This window comes from Manduca sexta, chromosome 28 (genome assembly GCF_014839805.1).
Source record: "Manduca sexta isolate Smith_Timp_Sample1 chromosome 28, JHU_Msex_v1.0, whole genome shotgun sequence".
Lineage (NCBI taxonomy): Eukaryota > Metazoa > Arthropoda > Insecta > Lepidoptera > Sphingidae > Manduca > Manduca sexta.
The window spans coordinates 5,839,548-5,857,196 of NC_051142.1; the positions used below are offsets into that span (position 1 = coordinate 5,839,548).

General features: G+C 32.9%; 2 protein-coding genes across 3 annotated transcripts in view; both read left to right on the top strand.

Moving 5' to 3' along the window:
• The first annotated feature begins 367 nt into the window (after nt 1-367).
• Nucleotides 368-6,505, top strand: LOC115441852 (dynein regulatory complex subunit 5). The gene is made up of 11 exons (XM_037444758.1): nt 368-602; nt 2,514-2,764; nt 2,849-3,026; nt 3,555-3,732; nt 3,806-3,993; nt 4,082-4,229; nt 4,356-4,533; nt 5,074-5,287; nt 5,492-5,625; nt 5,843-5,932; nt 6,283-6,505. Exons 1-11 carry the CDS (start codon nt 437-439, stop codon nt 6,388-6,390), a joined length of 1,833 nt encoding a protein of 610 aa, XP_037300655.1. The 5' UTR covers nt 368-436; the 3' UTR covers nt 6,391-6,505.
• A 950-nt stretch (nt 6,506-7,455) lies between these two features.
• The window catches only part of LOC115441853 (formin-binding protein 1-like), a 49,569-nt gene continuing 39,375 nt past the window's right edge, over nt 7,456-17,649 (top strand). For both annotated transcript variants that reach the window (XM_037444360.1, XM_037444361.1), the window contains exon 1: nt 7,456-7,692. In XM_037444360.1, the coding sequence (XP_037300257.1) occupies nt 7,669-7,692 (24 nt within the window). In that variant the 5' untranslated portion in view covers nt 7,456-7,668. The remainder of the gene's footprint in view (nt 7,693-17,649) is intronic.

Consider the following 17,649-nt stretch of genomic DNA (forward strand, 5'->3'; position numbering starts at 1 on the left):
TTTTTTATGAAACTTTATTACAACAAACAATATATTTACTGTGTATATGTAATAATGTCGAAATATAATAAAAAAATCTTACGATAACCTTTAGAACATATCTAAATAATATTTTAAGACGACCATATGTACAAACATATCAACATAGTATCTTATACTCATTTGTCTATAATTAGTAATATGTGCAACTGTTTGTTGGTACATACGTAACAAAATAAAGAGAGTAGACAATATTCATTAATTTAATTGAGCATATCAGATATTTTAAGCGATATTATATATGTAAGTCAGCGATATAACTGTGAAAGAAAGATAATATAAAGTTACCAAGGTGCTCAAACACCATAACAACGCTATCGATAAATTTTCAACACCTTAGTTAGTGATAGCAATTATAAGTACATTTATTTTTAAATATGTTATTTATTTCCTAATTATGAAGTTACCCGAAAGTATAAACAGAAATACATATCTAACGTACAATCAAAATGGGGATAGCGAGCCTCGGAGAAAAATAAAGGCGGAGAACTTTGAATGGGACTTCAATCATGCTAAATCACTGGTTGCTATATGTATTGAGAAACTGGCGGAAAATTGGAATGGTGAGTGAAGAACTTGTTAACTTTTGATTTTAATCTTTTTCAGACATAATACATACTTTTATCGGCTTCGACGTTTGTCGACTTTGGCTACATATAGTCTTATGCCTGTATTCCTAAGCGAATATTTTAATCAGTTGAAACTAATACACCTAATAGTCCATTGAAATGTTACATTTTTTAGGCCTTACCTTGCGTTTTTTAGAGGACGCAATTTTATTTTTTTGAAGTTTAGGGGGGGTCAGTGTAAAGCTAAAACCAAGTTTGTGGGGTCGCCACCCTTGTCCCACGGCCGCCATCTTGAAAATAGGGGTTGAAATGGTTTTTACGATGTATCTCTTAAACTATTTATCTGACAAAAAATGTATAAACATTTTTTGTTGCAAATTAAATTCTCTACAACTTTGGTCTAGTAACTTTTGTCGTAGAACTATAAATAAAAAGTTATAAGCGAAAATGTTAAGAAATTCAATGTTAAGGTGGTAGCTCAAGGTCCATTTTCATACATTTTGTTTCGGTTTTAATCTGGGTAACTAAACAAGTATTGGCAAGTAAAGAATTTAAATTCACGTCTAGTTAGTGATTAGTTCTCGCAGTTGAAAGAAAAACGTAAAAATAATTAATAATCATGGATATTTCGGCCTTTAAAATTTCGTCATATTAAATACAATATTATCAGCTATTCTTACAATAAGAGAGGTTAGAAATAATAATAATAATAGCAGGCAGATGTTCTTTTGTTCCCTAATGGTCCCTTGGGTATTTGGGTATTAATGAGAGTACAAAAAAAAGTATTATGAACCTTATAAACACACGTTCTGATGACGTTGCAATAGACATTGCTTAACATTGAATTTCTTAACATTTTCGCTTATAACTTTTTTATTTATAGTTCTACGACAAAAGTTACTAGACCAAAGTTGTAGAGAATTTAATTTGCAACAAAAAATGTTTATACATTTTTTGTCAGATAAATAGTTTAAGAGATACATCGTAAAAACCATTTCAACCCCTATTTTCAAGATGGCGGCCGTGGGACAAGGGTGGCGACCCCACAAACTTGGTTTTAGCTTTAAACTGACCCCCCCTACACTTCAAAAAAATAAAATTGCGTCCTCTAAAAAACGCAACCCCAAATGTAACTTTTCAATGGACTATAAAGTTTGTTGAGTTTATTTATTTAGTTAAATGTCATAAAATGCCATGTTATCTTGATCCTATCAACTTACCGACTCCATTATTTCATTTTGAGCCGATTTTATTTGCTTTTTATTTACACATGATATTAATGGCGAAAGGTGAAATTTTCGGAAAGAGAATCCGACACAACATAATATAGATACTAATATGCATAAATGCAGTCTGTTAATAGTTCCAGTGATATAAGATTGTACATAAATTCTAAATAAAGGAAAGTCGACATGAATCGGGTTGTATGGACCCTTCGGCACTGCATAATATGATAGTTTTGAAATTGCCATAAAAACTAAACGCCAGTAATCGATACCCATGGTTTTAAAACTAAACCAAATAATATAGTGTTTCTTCATAACCTAAAAAGAAGCGAGCTGTAACAACACCGCGACATTGCAATGGAATAAGGGTGGATGGAAAGAGAATAAGATCTTGATATAGCGATCTCACGCAGCTAATTCTATAAATTAATCAATCAGCCTGTCGCCGTCCACCGCTGAATGTAGGGCTCCCCGAGTGACCGCCAACCATAATTCTATGTTGTACTCTAAATAAATAACCTTTGTAGTTTACACCCTGTAATTACGATAAATCGTCAAGGCGTTGAGAATTTGAAGTTATTAGATTAACCTGCATATTGTTTTCGGCAACTTCTTATAGTCAACCTTGGGTAATTTCACTCGAATTAACTTGAAAACAAAGACCTGTTTGCATTTCTAGGCCATCCAAAACTAGAACAACTTATAGCAAAGGATAGAGAATTTTTCCTGCAAATATTGAATACCAATGTGCCACTTCAAATTCTAGTAGAGAATATAAAAAGCGATATATTTTGGAAAAGATGCTACTTTTCTAAATGGTCCATTGCCCCATTAGTACCACACAATAAAAAATGGATTAATATCTTTATGGAAAAACACTATGCAGACATATTGGAGAATATGAATCCTCGTCAATATGATCCTGAGAAAGTAAGTGTATGAAAAAATATTCAGTAATAGAATCAATCAATCAATCATCAAATCTATACTAATTCTGCTTTATCCATTCAACAGATAACAACGTTAGTCAAACTTTGCGGTCCATATATTGAAACGTTGTCAATACGAAGTTTAGTGCCATCAGATATTCCTGTTCAGCGAATTACTTCACCTGAAATGGTTGATTTGATAACAAGTCAAATTAAAAATGGCAATACACCCCAAATAAAAACTGGCGAAACATTCTCGAGAGGTTTAAATGTTTATTTATATTTAAGTTAAGTTTAAATAAAACATACAAATATTTTGACCTTAGGACGAATGTAGGCAGGATATCTTGGGTTAAACCATACTTTATTAGTTCACAAGCCTCATAGTTGACTGCCTCAGTGGCGTAGTTGTAATTGTATATGGTACGTGTACGACTACCGTATTGAGGTCCTGGGTTCGAATCCCGAGTCGAGCAAAAAAAAATTGTGACTCCGTTGATGGTGATCTTAAAAAATGACTCAGTCACAGCTTGGAGTCAGGAACTTAGCGGTGTAATCACCCCGTGCCTCGGAAAGCACGTAAACCCGTTTTTTCTGCGCCTGATGTCTCCCCGGTCATGGCGGATTGCCAATAAATGTTATGAGATCTAATGTCTGTCTCTGCTTACCTTTATTATTCTACTGCGCAGTTATGATTATCATCAAATGAATTTACTTTTTCATGACCAATGAAGTCAACGGTACATAAAAGTATATATTACGTTTTACTAACGATAATAATTAATTTACAGATCACATTTCTCTTCATGCGGCCCTAGGAAGCTTAACTAATTTAGTAGAGTTACATGTAACTTATCAGTTGCGAGCTATTGGAACAGAGTACCGTAAAGATCAGTTTCAGTTTACTACTAATGATGCAAAAAATCTCTCACGTGGTTTAGAGAAATGTATTCAACTCAAAATATTAAGGTAAATCAACTATTGAAGTTATGTATTATTTTCGCAAAATTTACAGCACATTAACATTTTATGCGAATTTTAGGATAACTCGAACTGACTTAAACTGCCAGAAAGTGAAATATATTTTACGTGGATTATCAGATAGTCAAAATTTAGACACAATTGATTTTAGTCACTGCCGAATTGCAGATGAAGGTGCCTCAACCATAGCAAAGTTTATCACGAAAAGAGACAGCTTGAAAACCATAATCCTTGGAGACAATCTTTTTGGTAACTTATATTTGTTGTATAATATATATATGTTTTTTAATGTCTGACCGTTTTACTTCTATTTTTTTTAATATACTTCTTGTACTAGGTCCAGCTGGGGCAGAAAATATATCTTACGCTCTTAATCATCATGGATGTAGTGTTAGAGTACTAGACTTAAGCCTTAACTCTAAGCTAGGTTCCGAAGGAGTCGCGCACATTGCCGTATCTATAGCAAGAGGATGCAGTCTTACGACGTAAGTTGGATGTTTTTTTAACTTGATTAATTTTTATTACAATAAGACTCAAGTTATAGACAACGTTTAATTCCACTGTAAAAACATGTATTTTCATAGCCAATGAATTTAAATTACTCATTTCAGACTCAACATATCTGGTTGTGGCATACAACCGCAACCATTAATGAAACCGCCTGCAGGAGTATGGTCTGTGACGAGTGCGGAAAATCCACCTTCTTGTGGAGACCTTCTAGCACGAGCTATCGGTTTAGTTAAAACACCACTAAGATCATTGGACATTAGTGTAAATAATATTGGCACTGTAAGTATTTTTCTGGAATAGACTATTTTACAACTAGAATTTGTATTATCTATACTTTATTATATAAAGCTGAAGAATTTGTTTGTTTGAACGCGATAAACTCAAAAACTACCCCCTGGAGTTCAACGAAATTTAGTATGGAGATTGCTTGAGACCTTAGGAAGGACATAGGCTACTTTATATCCTGGGAATGTATATAGCATACCTTTATTCCCGGAAAACTATTTCACACAGGCGGAAACGCGAGCAAAAGTTAGTTAATAATATAGCAGTAAACTTTAAGGGATTTAACCCTCTTGTGGGTTGTATTTTCAAAATTGTATATGTGCTAACTGTCAGTCAATACATTATCAATTTAATAAGTTTTAAAAGATAGCCGAGTGTGCGCTTCATCGATATATATGTATGTATATACGTAAGTCAATGTTTCGCTACGATGAATTTAGAAAATAAACCACCTAACAGTTATTAAAGATGGAAGTGTCTACCAACCTATTAAAAATGTTGCAATATTAAATATGCACATATATACAATTTCAGCCCAGTGATAATACCCTGTCAAACGCTATTTGTCTAAGTTACATAGTTGACCTAAATATAAAAAGGTCAGGTATGGGGCCTATGGCAATGGCTATAGCAGAATCCGCAGCGGCGGCTCAGAGGTTAAGAAGAGAAGCCGAAAAGGGAGTTAAATTTAGACGTAGCGCTGGCAGAGTTTTACAAGCACGTCGTGTTGCGAAAGGCATGAATATTGGTAAATATTCCAATATTATTCTTTTATTTTTTTTATCCAATTCCATTCAGAAGTAAAAATGTTAGTAAATGATATTCAAATTTAATTTATCTTATGACAATAGTCATGTTATCACAGTTTCTAATCCTTGGGAGGCTAAATTTGAGGTGTAATTTAAAAAAAAAACTCTTCTCTTCTTTAACAATTCTGATATATATTTTTCAGATGCAGATCCTGTATTACTAGCTCAGCAATTATCGGCTAGGCCATCGATAGTTTCCGTTGCATCTGAAGAAGGAACTTACAACATAACAACACAACCTCTTCCAACTGACTTCGGCTTTGTTCCAGCATTTAAGGTTCGTTATGTGTTTTTCATATCACGTAAGTAAGTTTCTATTAATGTTATTTTGCAATGTAATATAAAATATTGTATTTTAGCCGTTGCTTTCTTTTTTGATAAACTAATTTATTTGAAGTTATTCTACCTTTCCAAATATGTTTCTTTCGTATTTGTTTTGCACAGTCTACTTACAGAAAATAATATATAATAAAAATATTATAATATACTTTCAGAGCCCATTGCCTTCTTCTCAAACTTCATCAATAACAGGACCTTCAACATCGAGGAGATCAAGTCATCATATGGTTTTACAACCCGTAAAAGTTAGTATAAAAGAAAATTATTTTTTATGTCTAAATATAATCCTTGATCAGATTTGATTAAAACAAAACAAAAATATGTTGTGTTAATTATTGTGTCAACGATCAATGATCTAGTTGCAGCAAATACTTCTAAACTATTAATCGTGTGATCTCTGGTTCGATTCCTTCATAGAATTTCTAAATGGGTGATAACTCGGGAATAAACCTCCCTAGCGGAAATAGACTTCAATCAGGTGGCCGTTCGTAAAAACTATGCTAATTTGCTGTTCATTAGAATGGTATAAGGCTGGTGGAAGAAGATATTATGATAATTGTGTAGTATTATTTTATAATCATATTATTATTTGCAGGAAATCCGCAAAGCAGCTTTGGTTCGCCGCGGATCCGATGGCTCCTTACTACAATCACGTGGTGGTACAGCATCTTCGGAACGGCATATAAAAATATTTATCTCTTAAAATAATTTAAACAAACAAGGCGCTACTTTATTTATTTTATAATTTAAATCAACTGATTGCGCGCTACAAACACTCCCCTTAGGTCTGAGATGCAAATAATATCAACTCAGAGTCTGAAATTTGTGTCCAAGATGGCGAAAGCTTCGTCCCTAATTACGTTATAGGGCGAAATACGCATATCAAGGGAAGGTGCACGAGTTGCGCCTCTGCCTACCTCTTCGTCGATAAGACGCGAGTATATGCACTCCAATAGTGCTTACCGTTTAATGATATAAATGACTGTAATCGTAGATTCCCAGTGCAAGAAATTTCATAAACCGGGTACATAAACTAGATGATAGCGGGATAATGTGTTATGTTTTATGGTTACAATTTCACTGGACGTCTTTAACGTAATTATGCTTTGCAAAATTCAACACGATGTTACTTGTATAAATAAAGGCTACGTACATTAGGTAATATATAATGTGCTTATTCTACAGTCTACTATGAAACAACATATGTGTCTAAAAGGACATAAGAGAAGGAAAAAAACGTCGATATACAAAATACATGTTTTGCTCTCGGCTTCGTCTACATGAAAGATTTTCCAGGATAAAAGTCCTGCTATATTTTTCTGGGATAAAACGTAACTTATGTCCTTATCGAATTGCGTTTGTTGCTTTTAGTTATCGCGGACAGACAGACGTAGTGCAAGTTCGTGTCGTTCTCTTCGTAACACTGAAACATAGGTATCTAATTTTAATAAATTTAAAAAAGCAGATAAAAATGCGTAACCCAACAAAAAAATTAAGTACTTTTACCAAAAAAAAAAAACATATCCCCAAAGGCGTAAGCAGAGGTGCAACAAGGGCGCCTAATTTTCGTTATGTGTTCCGTTCCTTAATGTTGTGATTGGGGGCGAACCTATTGCTTCGTCTAGGACAAATGAAAATATTATTTAATAGTTATTTACATTTTAAAACATAATACGTTTTCGCTTACTACTGAACCCATTTTTCCTCTACCTAAACAATATTATTTTAATCTGGTATCCCTACCATAGACGAGCAGTGAGTATTTTTTTTACTTCCGACCGTCATTTGCGATCAGTCTCTTGAAATGTCATGTCAGTCAGCCATGTTTATTTCCATGGAATGTGTTTGGAAATGGTGGTAGTGATAAAAAATAATTTATTTGTGGAATTATAGTTATAATTTTTATGGTAACGACTGTAGTGTGTTAGTGAAGCTTCAATGTGTTTTGTTGTGTAAGTGAGGTGATTGTACTACCAGTAAAATGAATTGGGGTATTGAGCTTTGGGTAAGTTCTTTGCGAAGAATGAAACGGTGTCGGTTTCTATCAATGTGTAATTTGATTGCTGCAATTGTATTATGTACTCTAATGTTTGTTTAGGTATTAAGTCGGACAGATCCGAATATGGTATTTTCTTATTGACGGTCAAATATAATAATATAATAAAAAATATGAACGAATAGAAAGTTATCAGTACTTTCCATTTACCACTAAGTATCACCACACGACATGTAAACGCTTTCATAGCAACGGACAATATAGAAACAAGTTATGTATGTTTACAACAAACGAACTTTTGTACTCTTACGAAAATCTTTTTATGGTTATTATTACATGTTTAATTGTGTAAACGTTTGCTAGACTTGTTTTTACCGAAGTTAAAAGTACGCGTAATGATGAAAACATTTGATAGTATATGTACATAATTTAATTCCAAGTAAAAGTTTTGAGTCATAGAGAATGATTAAGAAGTCCAAAGATATAAATCTTACAGAACAGCTAGCAGAATAAAACATACAGCCTGGTTTAAAACAAGTGTCATGTTTTCAACTAACTGTATGAGATAAACATCATATAGAATTTTTACTGTATTTTGTGTGCTTATTTTTTGTTTTGTGGAAAACTCAATTACAAATCTGATGCACACTCAGTTTTTATTACTATGGAATCATAAAAGCTGTGTGATAAATGGTTTGCTTCATTTAAAGATTACAATAAATAATAAAAAAATAATTAACAGGGACAAAATATATGCATATAAAATAAAAACTCATATATATATATGTATATATATATATACCATGTTTTCATTTATCATGCCAGTGATATTTTTTAAATCTAAAGCAATATCTGTATTATCACATGTAATCTGTCATTATGCCCAGTCTTAGATTAGTGATTCAAAGAAATATGACTAAAGACAATTAACATGAGCCAAGATAAGGAAATATTTAAGGAATAATTGGTGTATTGCAATGACAAATATTGTGAGATAATTATGAATTATCAGCTATGTTAAAAAATATAATATATCAAAAATAAGCCAGAAGTCTCAATGTCAATGTCATATTTCTTAACCACTTGGTTGTTATTTATAACTACTGAAACATTTTTCCAATAAATGTATTATTTTAAGGTACCAAATATACATTAGTAGAGTGGAAAAATGGCTAAGTTAACCTATTTACTTCAATAGTTAATCTCTAAAATCTAAAAAAAATCATAATTACATACATCATTATACCCTAAAATGAAGTCAGTTATTAATTTAGTATCTTCTAATGGATGTTCTGTATTGGAAATACATTAGTTAATCATTCTAAATGAGTCATCACACATAAACTAAACAAAGTCAAAGGAAAGATTTTCTGTTTGCATATTTATGAATCATATATAAATAAAACATTGAATGTTTTAAAATATTTATGTTTTGTCTCCAAGCTAATCTAATGTTGCATCAAATATGTATTGTGTGGCTTCTAAAACTGAGCGTCTGGCTGCAGACTACTGACATTGAGACTTGTGACTTGCTTAATTAATTTGAATGAAGCAAAAAACATCCATTAACATGTATCCAATTACTAAACTAGCAATAAATAAGACAAAAATGATGATGGTTTAAATAGATTCCTATTCTCTAACTGAGATTGGATGTCATATTGTTTAGAAATTGCTTTATTTATTTTAGAATTTACATTATTTAAATCAATAATTTACTGTAATGTAAAACAATTAATAAACTTTCCAATTTTTTTATAAAATGAAAAATAGACAACTGAACAATTATTGTGCAGGTCATAATCCTTTATCAATCATGTGTGGGGCATTGGCATGTGGGTTAGTGTTGCAATTGCGTCTCACATAAAACAAGGAAGATGAACATAAAATATTATTATAACAACAGAAACTTTATCTCAGTGAATGTTAAACACTTTGAACAAATAAAATCAAACTTGATTATGCAAATATAAATATACACCCACTGAGATATCATTGTTATCCACATATTTGTGAACAAAAAAGGAGAATGTGGTATTGTAGGGTGACCATTTTAATACAATTGATGTCATCTTTTATAAAAGACTAGGAATTGCGAGCAGCTCCAACTGCTTTAAAAAAATTCCAGGATAAATATTTAACCTAGATAAAAGTAACCTATCAGGAATAATGTAGCTTCCTATTATTGAAAATAATTTCAAAATCACAATGAACAAACTCTTCAGCTTTATAGAATGAATTATTTATTTTTAAACTATCTGCAGGCAGTATGCAATAATGGTAATAAAATATATTCAGCATGTTGGGTTTTTATTATGAAATGGACTTCCCATTCTTATTTAGTACATCTGAAGTTATTTGTAGGTACATGTTTTTCCTCAAGTTGTATTGTATTTTAATGCCTTTTAGCTTGTAATTGAATCACAGTTATTAAATAGTTAAAGGAAATTATATGTTTTAGCCCTAGTAATAACTTAAATATTGGTATGAGTAATGGAAAAATGGGTAATTTGAACCTGAAAATAAAAACATATTAATAATTTAAGTGAGACTGAACAATGGTACAGCATAATTTCTATGATTGAATAACAAAGTACGAACTCTACCTCCATTCAAAACAAAAGGCTATATGCTCGAGAACAATAATTGTCTAAGTGCATATTCCCATTGTGCTATAATCTGCTCATCTATGTGTCTGCCAACAATCATTGCGTGAATGTAAGATGCCATTTCTTTTAACATTCCATAAGAACATGGCTTTTTATTCATTAAGATATTGTGAGATTTGTAGTCTATAATACTTATCAAGGTCACAGGTTTAAAGCCCAGCAACATTTCTTGTGAAAGGTTGATTGGGCTCAATTGATAATTCGTTTGTATGTTAAAGATTCAAAACTGGTATGGGAAAAGTTGTCTTATAATATGATTTATGGCATAGGTAGAGTTTTGTGAATACAAATCAAAATCGTGATGTTCACATTTGCATAATTTTCATTTAAAAACATGTAAAATGGGCAAGTTCACATATTCGACCTAGAGAATGCTCAATTGTGTGTGCTCAATAGAAATTAGTAACAGTGAAATTGATTTTTCCTGTTTGTAGGGCATTAAGAACCAGTACGCCGGCTTTCTGTACGTCGGAATGAAACGCGTCTTTGTCTTATGTGTGGTAACATTGAGGTTGCGGCCATTGAACCGCACGCACAAGTACTTGAAACGCTATAGCTATTTGGATCTAGAAGTGCGCGAGAGTGGTTAACTTTGGCAAGCTGCAAGGTCGCTAGCGGGCCGCATTCCGCTCTATACGCATTACGTTGTGAAACGTATTTCATAGCCTCTATACGGCTGAAATTTGTTTAAATATTATGCTTGTACGAGATACCGAGAACACACCAAATTACTGAACGAAAGTGAAACTTCCATAGCTATTCATGACTTGAAGTTCAATATTTCATAAAACTTAAATTACGTTTTCGATTTTAATTTACCGTATTGGATTTTTGCATAAAAAATATAATCAACGTATGTCAAAGTGAAAGTCGTGTGTGAAATTCTTGTCTCGTCTTGATAACATGCTAGTTTCTTATTATGAATCCCACTACCCACACCGCATTCACGACATCTCGACCTGCATATAGTTTAACAAGTGTGCTATTATTCTGTGCCTTTTGTACCTTAATGGCCTTTATCCTGTGGCATAACAGAACTCATTGTTACTTTTCGTCCTAATTATATATTTTTAATGTTCCCACAGTTTTTTATGTTTAAGTATTATATTGTTGAATCCGAAACGTAAATATGGGCCAGACTGCATGCGGACAGATTTCATTTAAATCTTTGGTCAGTTGTCATGTTCAAACAATGTAAGCAATCATTGTTGGTCGTCTTACTGTTTCATTGCAATGTAGGCGAAATAATTATTTATCGAATTAGAATTATTATCACATCTGCCTCTAAAGGAAACAATTTTTTTCTAATTTTCGGTAAAAGGTGTTAAGAACTATAAGTTATTTTCAGTTTCAACAATTTAAATAAGTTTATTACAGTACTGATAAATATTTTAACATGCCCATTATCACACTAAATCTATACTATGTCATCACTGCACAGATACGCAAATGAACAGTTCCGCTTGATAGCCTAAACATTGCTGATGCAGCTAATTTGACATAATAACATTGATCAGGATCAAAAATTTATCGCATTAAAGTCGATCTGCCGAAATAACAATAAATAAGAAGAGCAGGTGTTACACAATTCAATCATTGTTCCGTCCCTGAACTAGTTCGGCGAGCGTTTAGTAATGCGACCTGGTTAGTGGCCGCACTGAGCAAACAAATTGTGACTAGACACACGGCTAGTGAAATAACAACTAAATTCTAATGGATCATACAAGACTTGGCAGGGTTGATTTATTAATATTAAATTCCAAATATCCTAACACCAAGTTTTGACCACGATAGAAATACAATCAAACTTGGGACTTCGGATATCGTCCATTAAAATCCAAAACAATATTAATTTTAGTACATTGTATAGTATCGGGAAATCTTAAGAAAAAATTGTAAAGCACTCTCGTTCCGTGCTGTTCGTTAAATATTTTCAAGACCGAGACCCTTTAGTAAGATGTTTTTGTCACGCTACTATTTTCAAGTCGTATAACTGAATCAGACAGACTAATTCCAAACTATATTGTGCTGATTACGCCCGAATACTCAAACGCTACTTAAATATTTAAGATGGCCTCACGGATTTAAGCATTCGTTATCTTTGAAATTGGTATACTGAAACGTCACTTATTTTCTAACCTTAAATTTAAGGCGCCGAAGGTTTAAGGTCCGCTTATTGATTCAAACGGTATTCACAAACCCTGCTTAAAGTTTGACAGCTATTTAAGGCCGCCTTATATGGCTGTTTATTGAGATTAATTTGAGAGTGCTTGCGACTACTCTCAAATCTTTACGCTAAAATATTTATTGTTGTGTTAGTAGTTATTATATTCTCTTTCGATTTAATAAAATGTCTTTTCTTCACTATCATCACTGTCTGAAGAAGAATATAGTGTCAATCGAAGAAATCGAAAGAAATTAGACACTTTCGAAGAGTATTTATGTTATTAATTCAGGAATTGTCCTAAATTATGCCTTTTAATTCAGGAATTGTCATTTCAGCAATGTTCATTCATCATATTGATTTAAACTGGATATTGATCCAGCCTAGCCGGTCATAACAAGAAATACCAGATATTCATTGCCCTTCATTTCTTTTGCCACAGGCACCTATCAAAGGGTCATCTGGGATATTTTTCATGTGTAGGAACCTACTCACAGTCAATACTCATATCATGGCACTAGTTATGCCTGTGCTTATATCATGGAACTAGTTGTGCCTCTGCCTACCCCTTCTAGGATGATTAGCTTTTTTTATGTGTGTATGTAACAGTTTTAAGGGAAATAAATTTTATTGAAAGTCTGAACATGTCTGAATGAGGAAATAATTATTAGAGAAGCGAGAAGAAACTTTATTGTAATTATTATATTTTTTAATTGTAATTCTTATATATCAGAGATATAAACATTACATTACACACATTTTGCTACACATAGTACATATATATAGATATGAGTACAATATGGTACATCATATTGTACTCATATCATGGAACTAGTTGTGCCTGCGCTCATATCATGGAACTAGTTGTGCCTCTGCCTACCCCTTCTAGGATGATTAGCTTTATTATGTGTGTATGTAACAATTTTAAGGGAAATTAATTTTATTGAAAGTCTGAACATGTCTGAATGAAGAAAGAATTATTAGAGAAGCAAGAAGAAACTTTATTGTAATTATTATATTTTTTAATTGTAATTCTTATATATCAGACATATAAAATTTCATTACAGACATTTTGCTACACATAGTACATATATATAGATGCCTGCAGAAGTCTATTTCTTGAATAAATTATTGATTGATTGATTGATTATATATATCACACAAGAGAACCCACGGCCTCTCACTTCACAGCCGGCTACTCGCCCACAGCTCACTGCCTCTGTTCCTCGCGGGCATTGCTGAACAAAGGCCTCCCGCAAAAATTTCCAGATTGAATGTCCGAAGCAGCCCGCATCGAGCAATGCCCTTTTTTCTTAATTAAGTCGATGGTCTTCCAAATAAATCCAATACTTACTTTTTCACTATATCCAGCAGTTCTTGTTTTTCTATTTACGTATAATGTCTACCCCTTTATTGGGTTTTGTTATTTGAAGACTCCGTTGATAATTTATAGAAACTTCTATGGTAAGACACGAAATAAGAATTATGAATATTGTTAACAAAGAGAATATAATCACTACGATTTAATTGTTGACGAAAATTTGACAGATACAGAAGTTTTTTTTTCTAAAGTGACTAATGTCAATACTGATCATGCTGCCAAATGGCAAGTATAAATAAGTTGGAATGTATTTACTACATCAATGTTGAGAATTTAATAATAAAAATCATTTTTCATTAAACTGCGTATTACGTTATTTGTTTTTTTTTTTATGTTTCATAAATTATGCTGCGTGAAACGACACATAAATATCACTTTATTAAAATTATGTAAACGAAAACAAACTTTTATAATCTATAGCAAATTAACTGCTCCTCAACTGAGTTTTCCGTAAAATCTTTTAATGTACGTTTGAGAATGCCATTTAAATTAAGTAGCCTGTTAAATTTAAGTAGGCCTCAGACAAGTTGGTTGGTTGAGTAGCGTTTCAGTATTCGGGCGTTAGTCACATACGTTCTACATCAAAATACGACGAAAAATAAACAGTACGAGTCAAGTTTGCACTAACTACATGAGTATGCGTTATGAGTCAGTCAGTGTTGGTTATAAGGGCACTTATTGAAGAAGACACGAAAATGAAAACGTAAATCTTAATGACATCAAAGGGATGATGAATTGCCGTCTTATTCTAAAAATACGTAATTAAGTTTTAAGAAATGCGTTTAAACTGTTTATGGGCAGACTTTTCTGATATGTTAATATTGTTTTTTTATCTGTAATGCCAAGTGCTTGTTGTTACTAACTTTTGTGAATCGTACGAAAGGAAGATAGATTTTCCTTTCGTACCGTCATTATGATCCGGCGCTTGTCATCTAGTAAAATAAATATAATATGGAAAAATTCTAAAAAAAAATCTTTTAATGACTTAATGAACACTTATAGATTGGTAGAAAATATCGGGCTCCATTCATACTGATCGCAAAATACAATAAAAGACCTTACATACATATTTTTAATGGAAACCGTTATACTTTATGCGCGCCCTTTCTACATCATTGACCATGTCTAGATGTTGCAGAATTTTACTGGTAAGTATAAATATAATATTAGCCCTGTATTGTCCCACTGCTGGACACGGGCCTCCTCTACTACTGGCTCCGTGCGCATTGGTAGACTTCATACACCCTCAAAATTCCTATAGAGAACTTCTCAGGTATGCAGGTTTCCTCATAATGATTTCCTTCGTCTTTAAAGCAAGCGATAATTGGCAATGAATGCACACTTTTTACTAGTTGTTGCTTTTAAAGCAAATGCCCAAATTGTTGGCTACATTGTAGCTTCAGAAGTTTTTCTCGATTTTTGATACATCGTTATCAACTATTTTACTTAACTGGATATTGGCAACGTGATTTAATGCATGTGTTATTCCATATTGATCAAGAGTTTTGCTCTAATACGTTAAGTGTGGCAAGCGTTTTATGTCGCTTTGTACTCGCGGAGTGTCGCCGCGTCGCGCTTGGGCGGCTTCTATTGACACATAGCCATTAGGGTACTGGGTTGAAAGTATTGGTATCAAGACGCTTGGCAAAATATCGATATCACCTGGAGCAGTTGCGAAACGAGTACGCTATCGAATGAATGAGTGCCGCAAAATCTATATATTAATTATGTCAACAGACTTATTTAAAATAATAAATAAATTCCATGCATAAGTTTATGCATAGTTATGCATAATAACAAAATACTTTAATCATTGATTTTCGATTTAATCTGTGCTATCTAGTTTTCAACTGCGTTTTGCATAGAAATACTACTTTTAAATGCAGATTTTAGATAATTTTGAATTCTAATTAATGATTTCTAAACATTTTTTTTTTCTAGATCGTGAACTAAAAAAAATGTAATAAAAACTTCTTCTTTTTAAGTAGATCGTTATAAATTATAATATTTTTGACAGGCGAGAGACATGACGTTTTTGAACGTCGAAATTATTTTTGGACTGCTCTTAAAAAAATTGCCATAACAGAAGAAGGATTCATTTGCTTTCACGGAAATACCATGTTGCAGGAATAAACTATTCTAATACAATATAATCACGAGTATTTGTAGGTATGGATGTGATGTTTTAGAAACCAGACGATCTGTTTACACTTTTTAATTTATTATATCATGAATAAATACTGGCATGAGATGGTGGCAGATGGTCATCTGATGGTGATATTCAGCGTTCATAAATACCCAGAGACTATAAAAATAAAGAACATAGATATTGGATAATGGATATGCTGTCAGTCCAGCCTTAACGAAAAAGGATAGGGTACCTATACCAGGCAACGCTCGCATTGTTTTTGGGTTGCGGAAATCGGAACATTAAGTTGCCACTTGCTGCTTATCAACTTATGTTAATAAAAAAATTATGATGGAATTCTCTAATACAAAATGCAAAGTGAGCCCGCTGCACCTGATGATAAGTGGAGTGGGGTCCAATAGAATGTCGACTGACGAGAGATGATTACGCCTCGGCAGTCAACACAATTATGCCGGTCTGTTGGAATCTTATACTAGTAGCTGCAAAATCCAGGTATTTAATATTTATAATAACATATCGAAGATTCTAATAAAAATATTTCTGCCCTTGCTATCCGTACCAACAATTTGAATAACCATGTTAGAAATAAATAAAACGTACTTAACAGGTTAACAAAACCAGCTAAGTGCTTAAACTTAATTGGACTAAACTCGAATTATCCCTAGGTGTGCGAGGCTTTTAAATGTTACCCTCAATATAGATAGATAGCTGCCACACCTGTGCCATTTATTGCCGAGTTAGTGTTGTCTCAAGGACTTCTCTGACGTACGCCCTAGCTCCGAAATATCTACCCATAGGTACAATATCAAATATAAACAGTTTCGACCGTTTTGTAAGTCTATTTGTCATAAACCTACTTTTTAAAGCTGTTATCAAATGGAACATAGGCTAAGTAGTAAACTTATAGGAAGGAGCATTACATAAATATCCTTGCCTGTGTATTTGAGATGTAGGTTCGCGTCTCACACGACTCATTTGGCGAGCAGTAGCGAGTCCAATCGTGGTCTTGCTTGTAGAACCGGTTCAACGAGAATACGCAGGACCACGCCAAATAATGGCGAGTACTCGGCAAAACTGAGCGCACAAATTACACTTTTATCAACTTATGTTTAAGGTTTCTAATCATTATGAGCTGTATCAGTTCCAGTTTACTTAGTTATTATGGCATCGTGTTTGGTTGGTAGCGTTTTTTGAATTCCGTGAACGTTAAAAGGTATCCTTTCCTTAATGGCCACATCACTGGTTTTTTCGCAATTTGTGCTGATTTTTTCACACTAAAAGGAAATCTAAATATGTATGTCAGCGGAATATGCTCCTAATTCTTGCATTATTATAATCCGAGTGCTATTTGTCCATAGTTGCAACTTGCATGTGATTGACGTACCCGTCATTAGCTTCTCAAATATCCGAAATTGAAGCGATCGGTAGACGATAATATGATTAAAACATTAATCTCGTGTTCAATGGTGAATCACATTTAAAATTCATAAAAGGCTTTGTAGAAGTGATTCAGTGAACAAACAGCTTTTGCTTTTTATGGTATCAGAGATTTCTTAATGAAATTTAACACACGGAACATTTTTTAATAGGTATGAAATTTACA

Excerpts from the sequence above, each read along its gene's own strand:
- LOC115441852 (XM_037444758.1), top strand. The coding sequence starts at position 437 with ATGAAGTTACCCGAAAGTATAAACAGAAATACATATCTAACGTACAAT. Across the intron at positions 3,733-3,805 it reads ATTCAACTCAAAATATTAAG|GATAACTCGAACTGACTTAA; the intron begins GTAAATCAACTA and ends TGCGAATTTTAG. Across the intron at positions 4,534-5,073 it reads GTGTAAATAATATTGGCACT|CCCAGTGATAATACCCTGTC; the intron begins GTAAGTATTTTT and ends ATACAATTTCAG.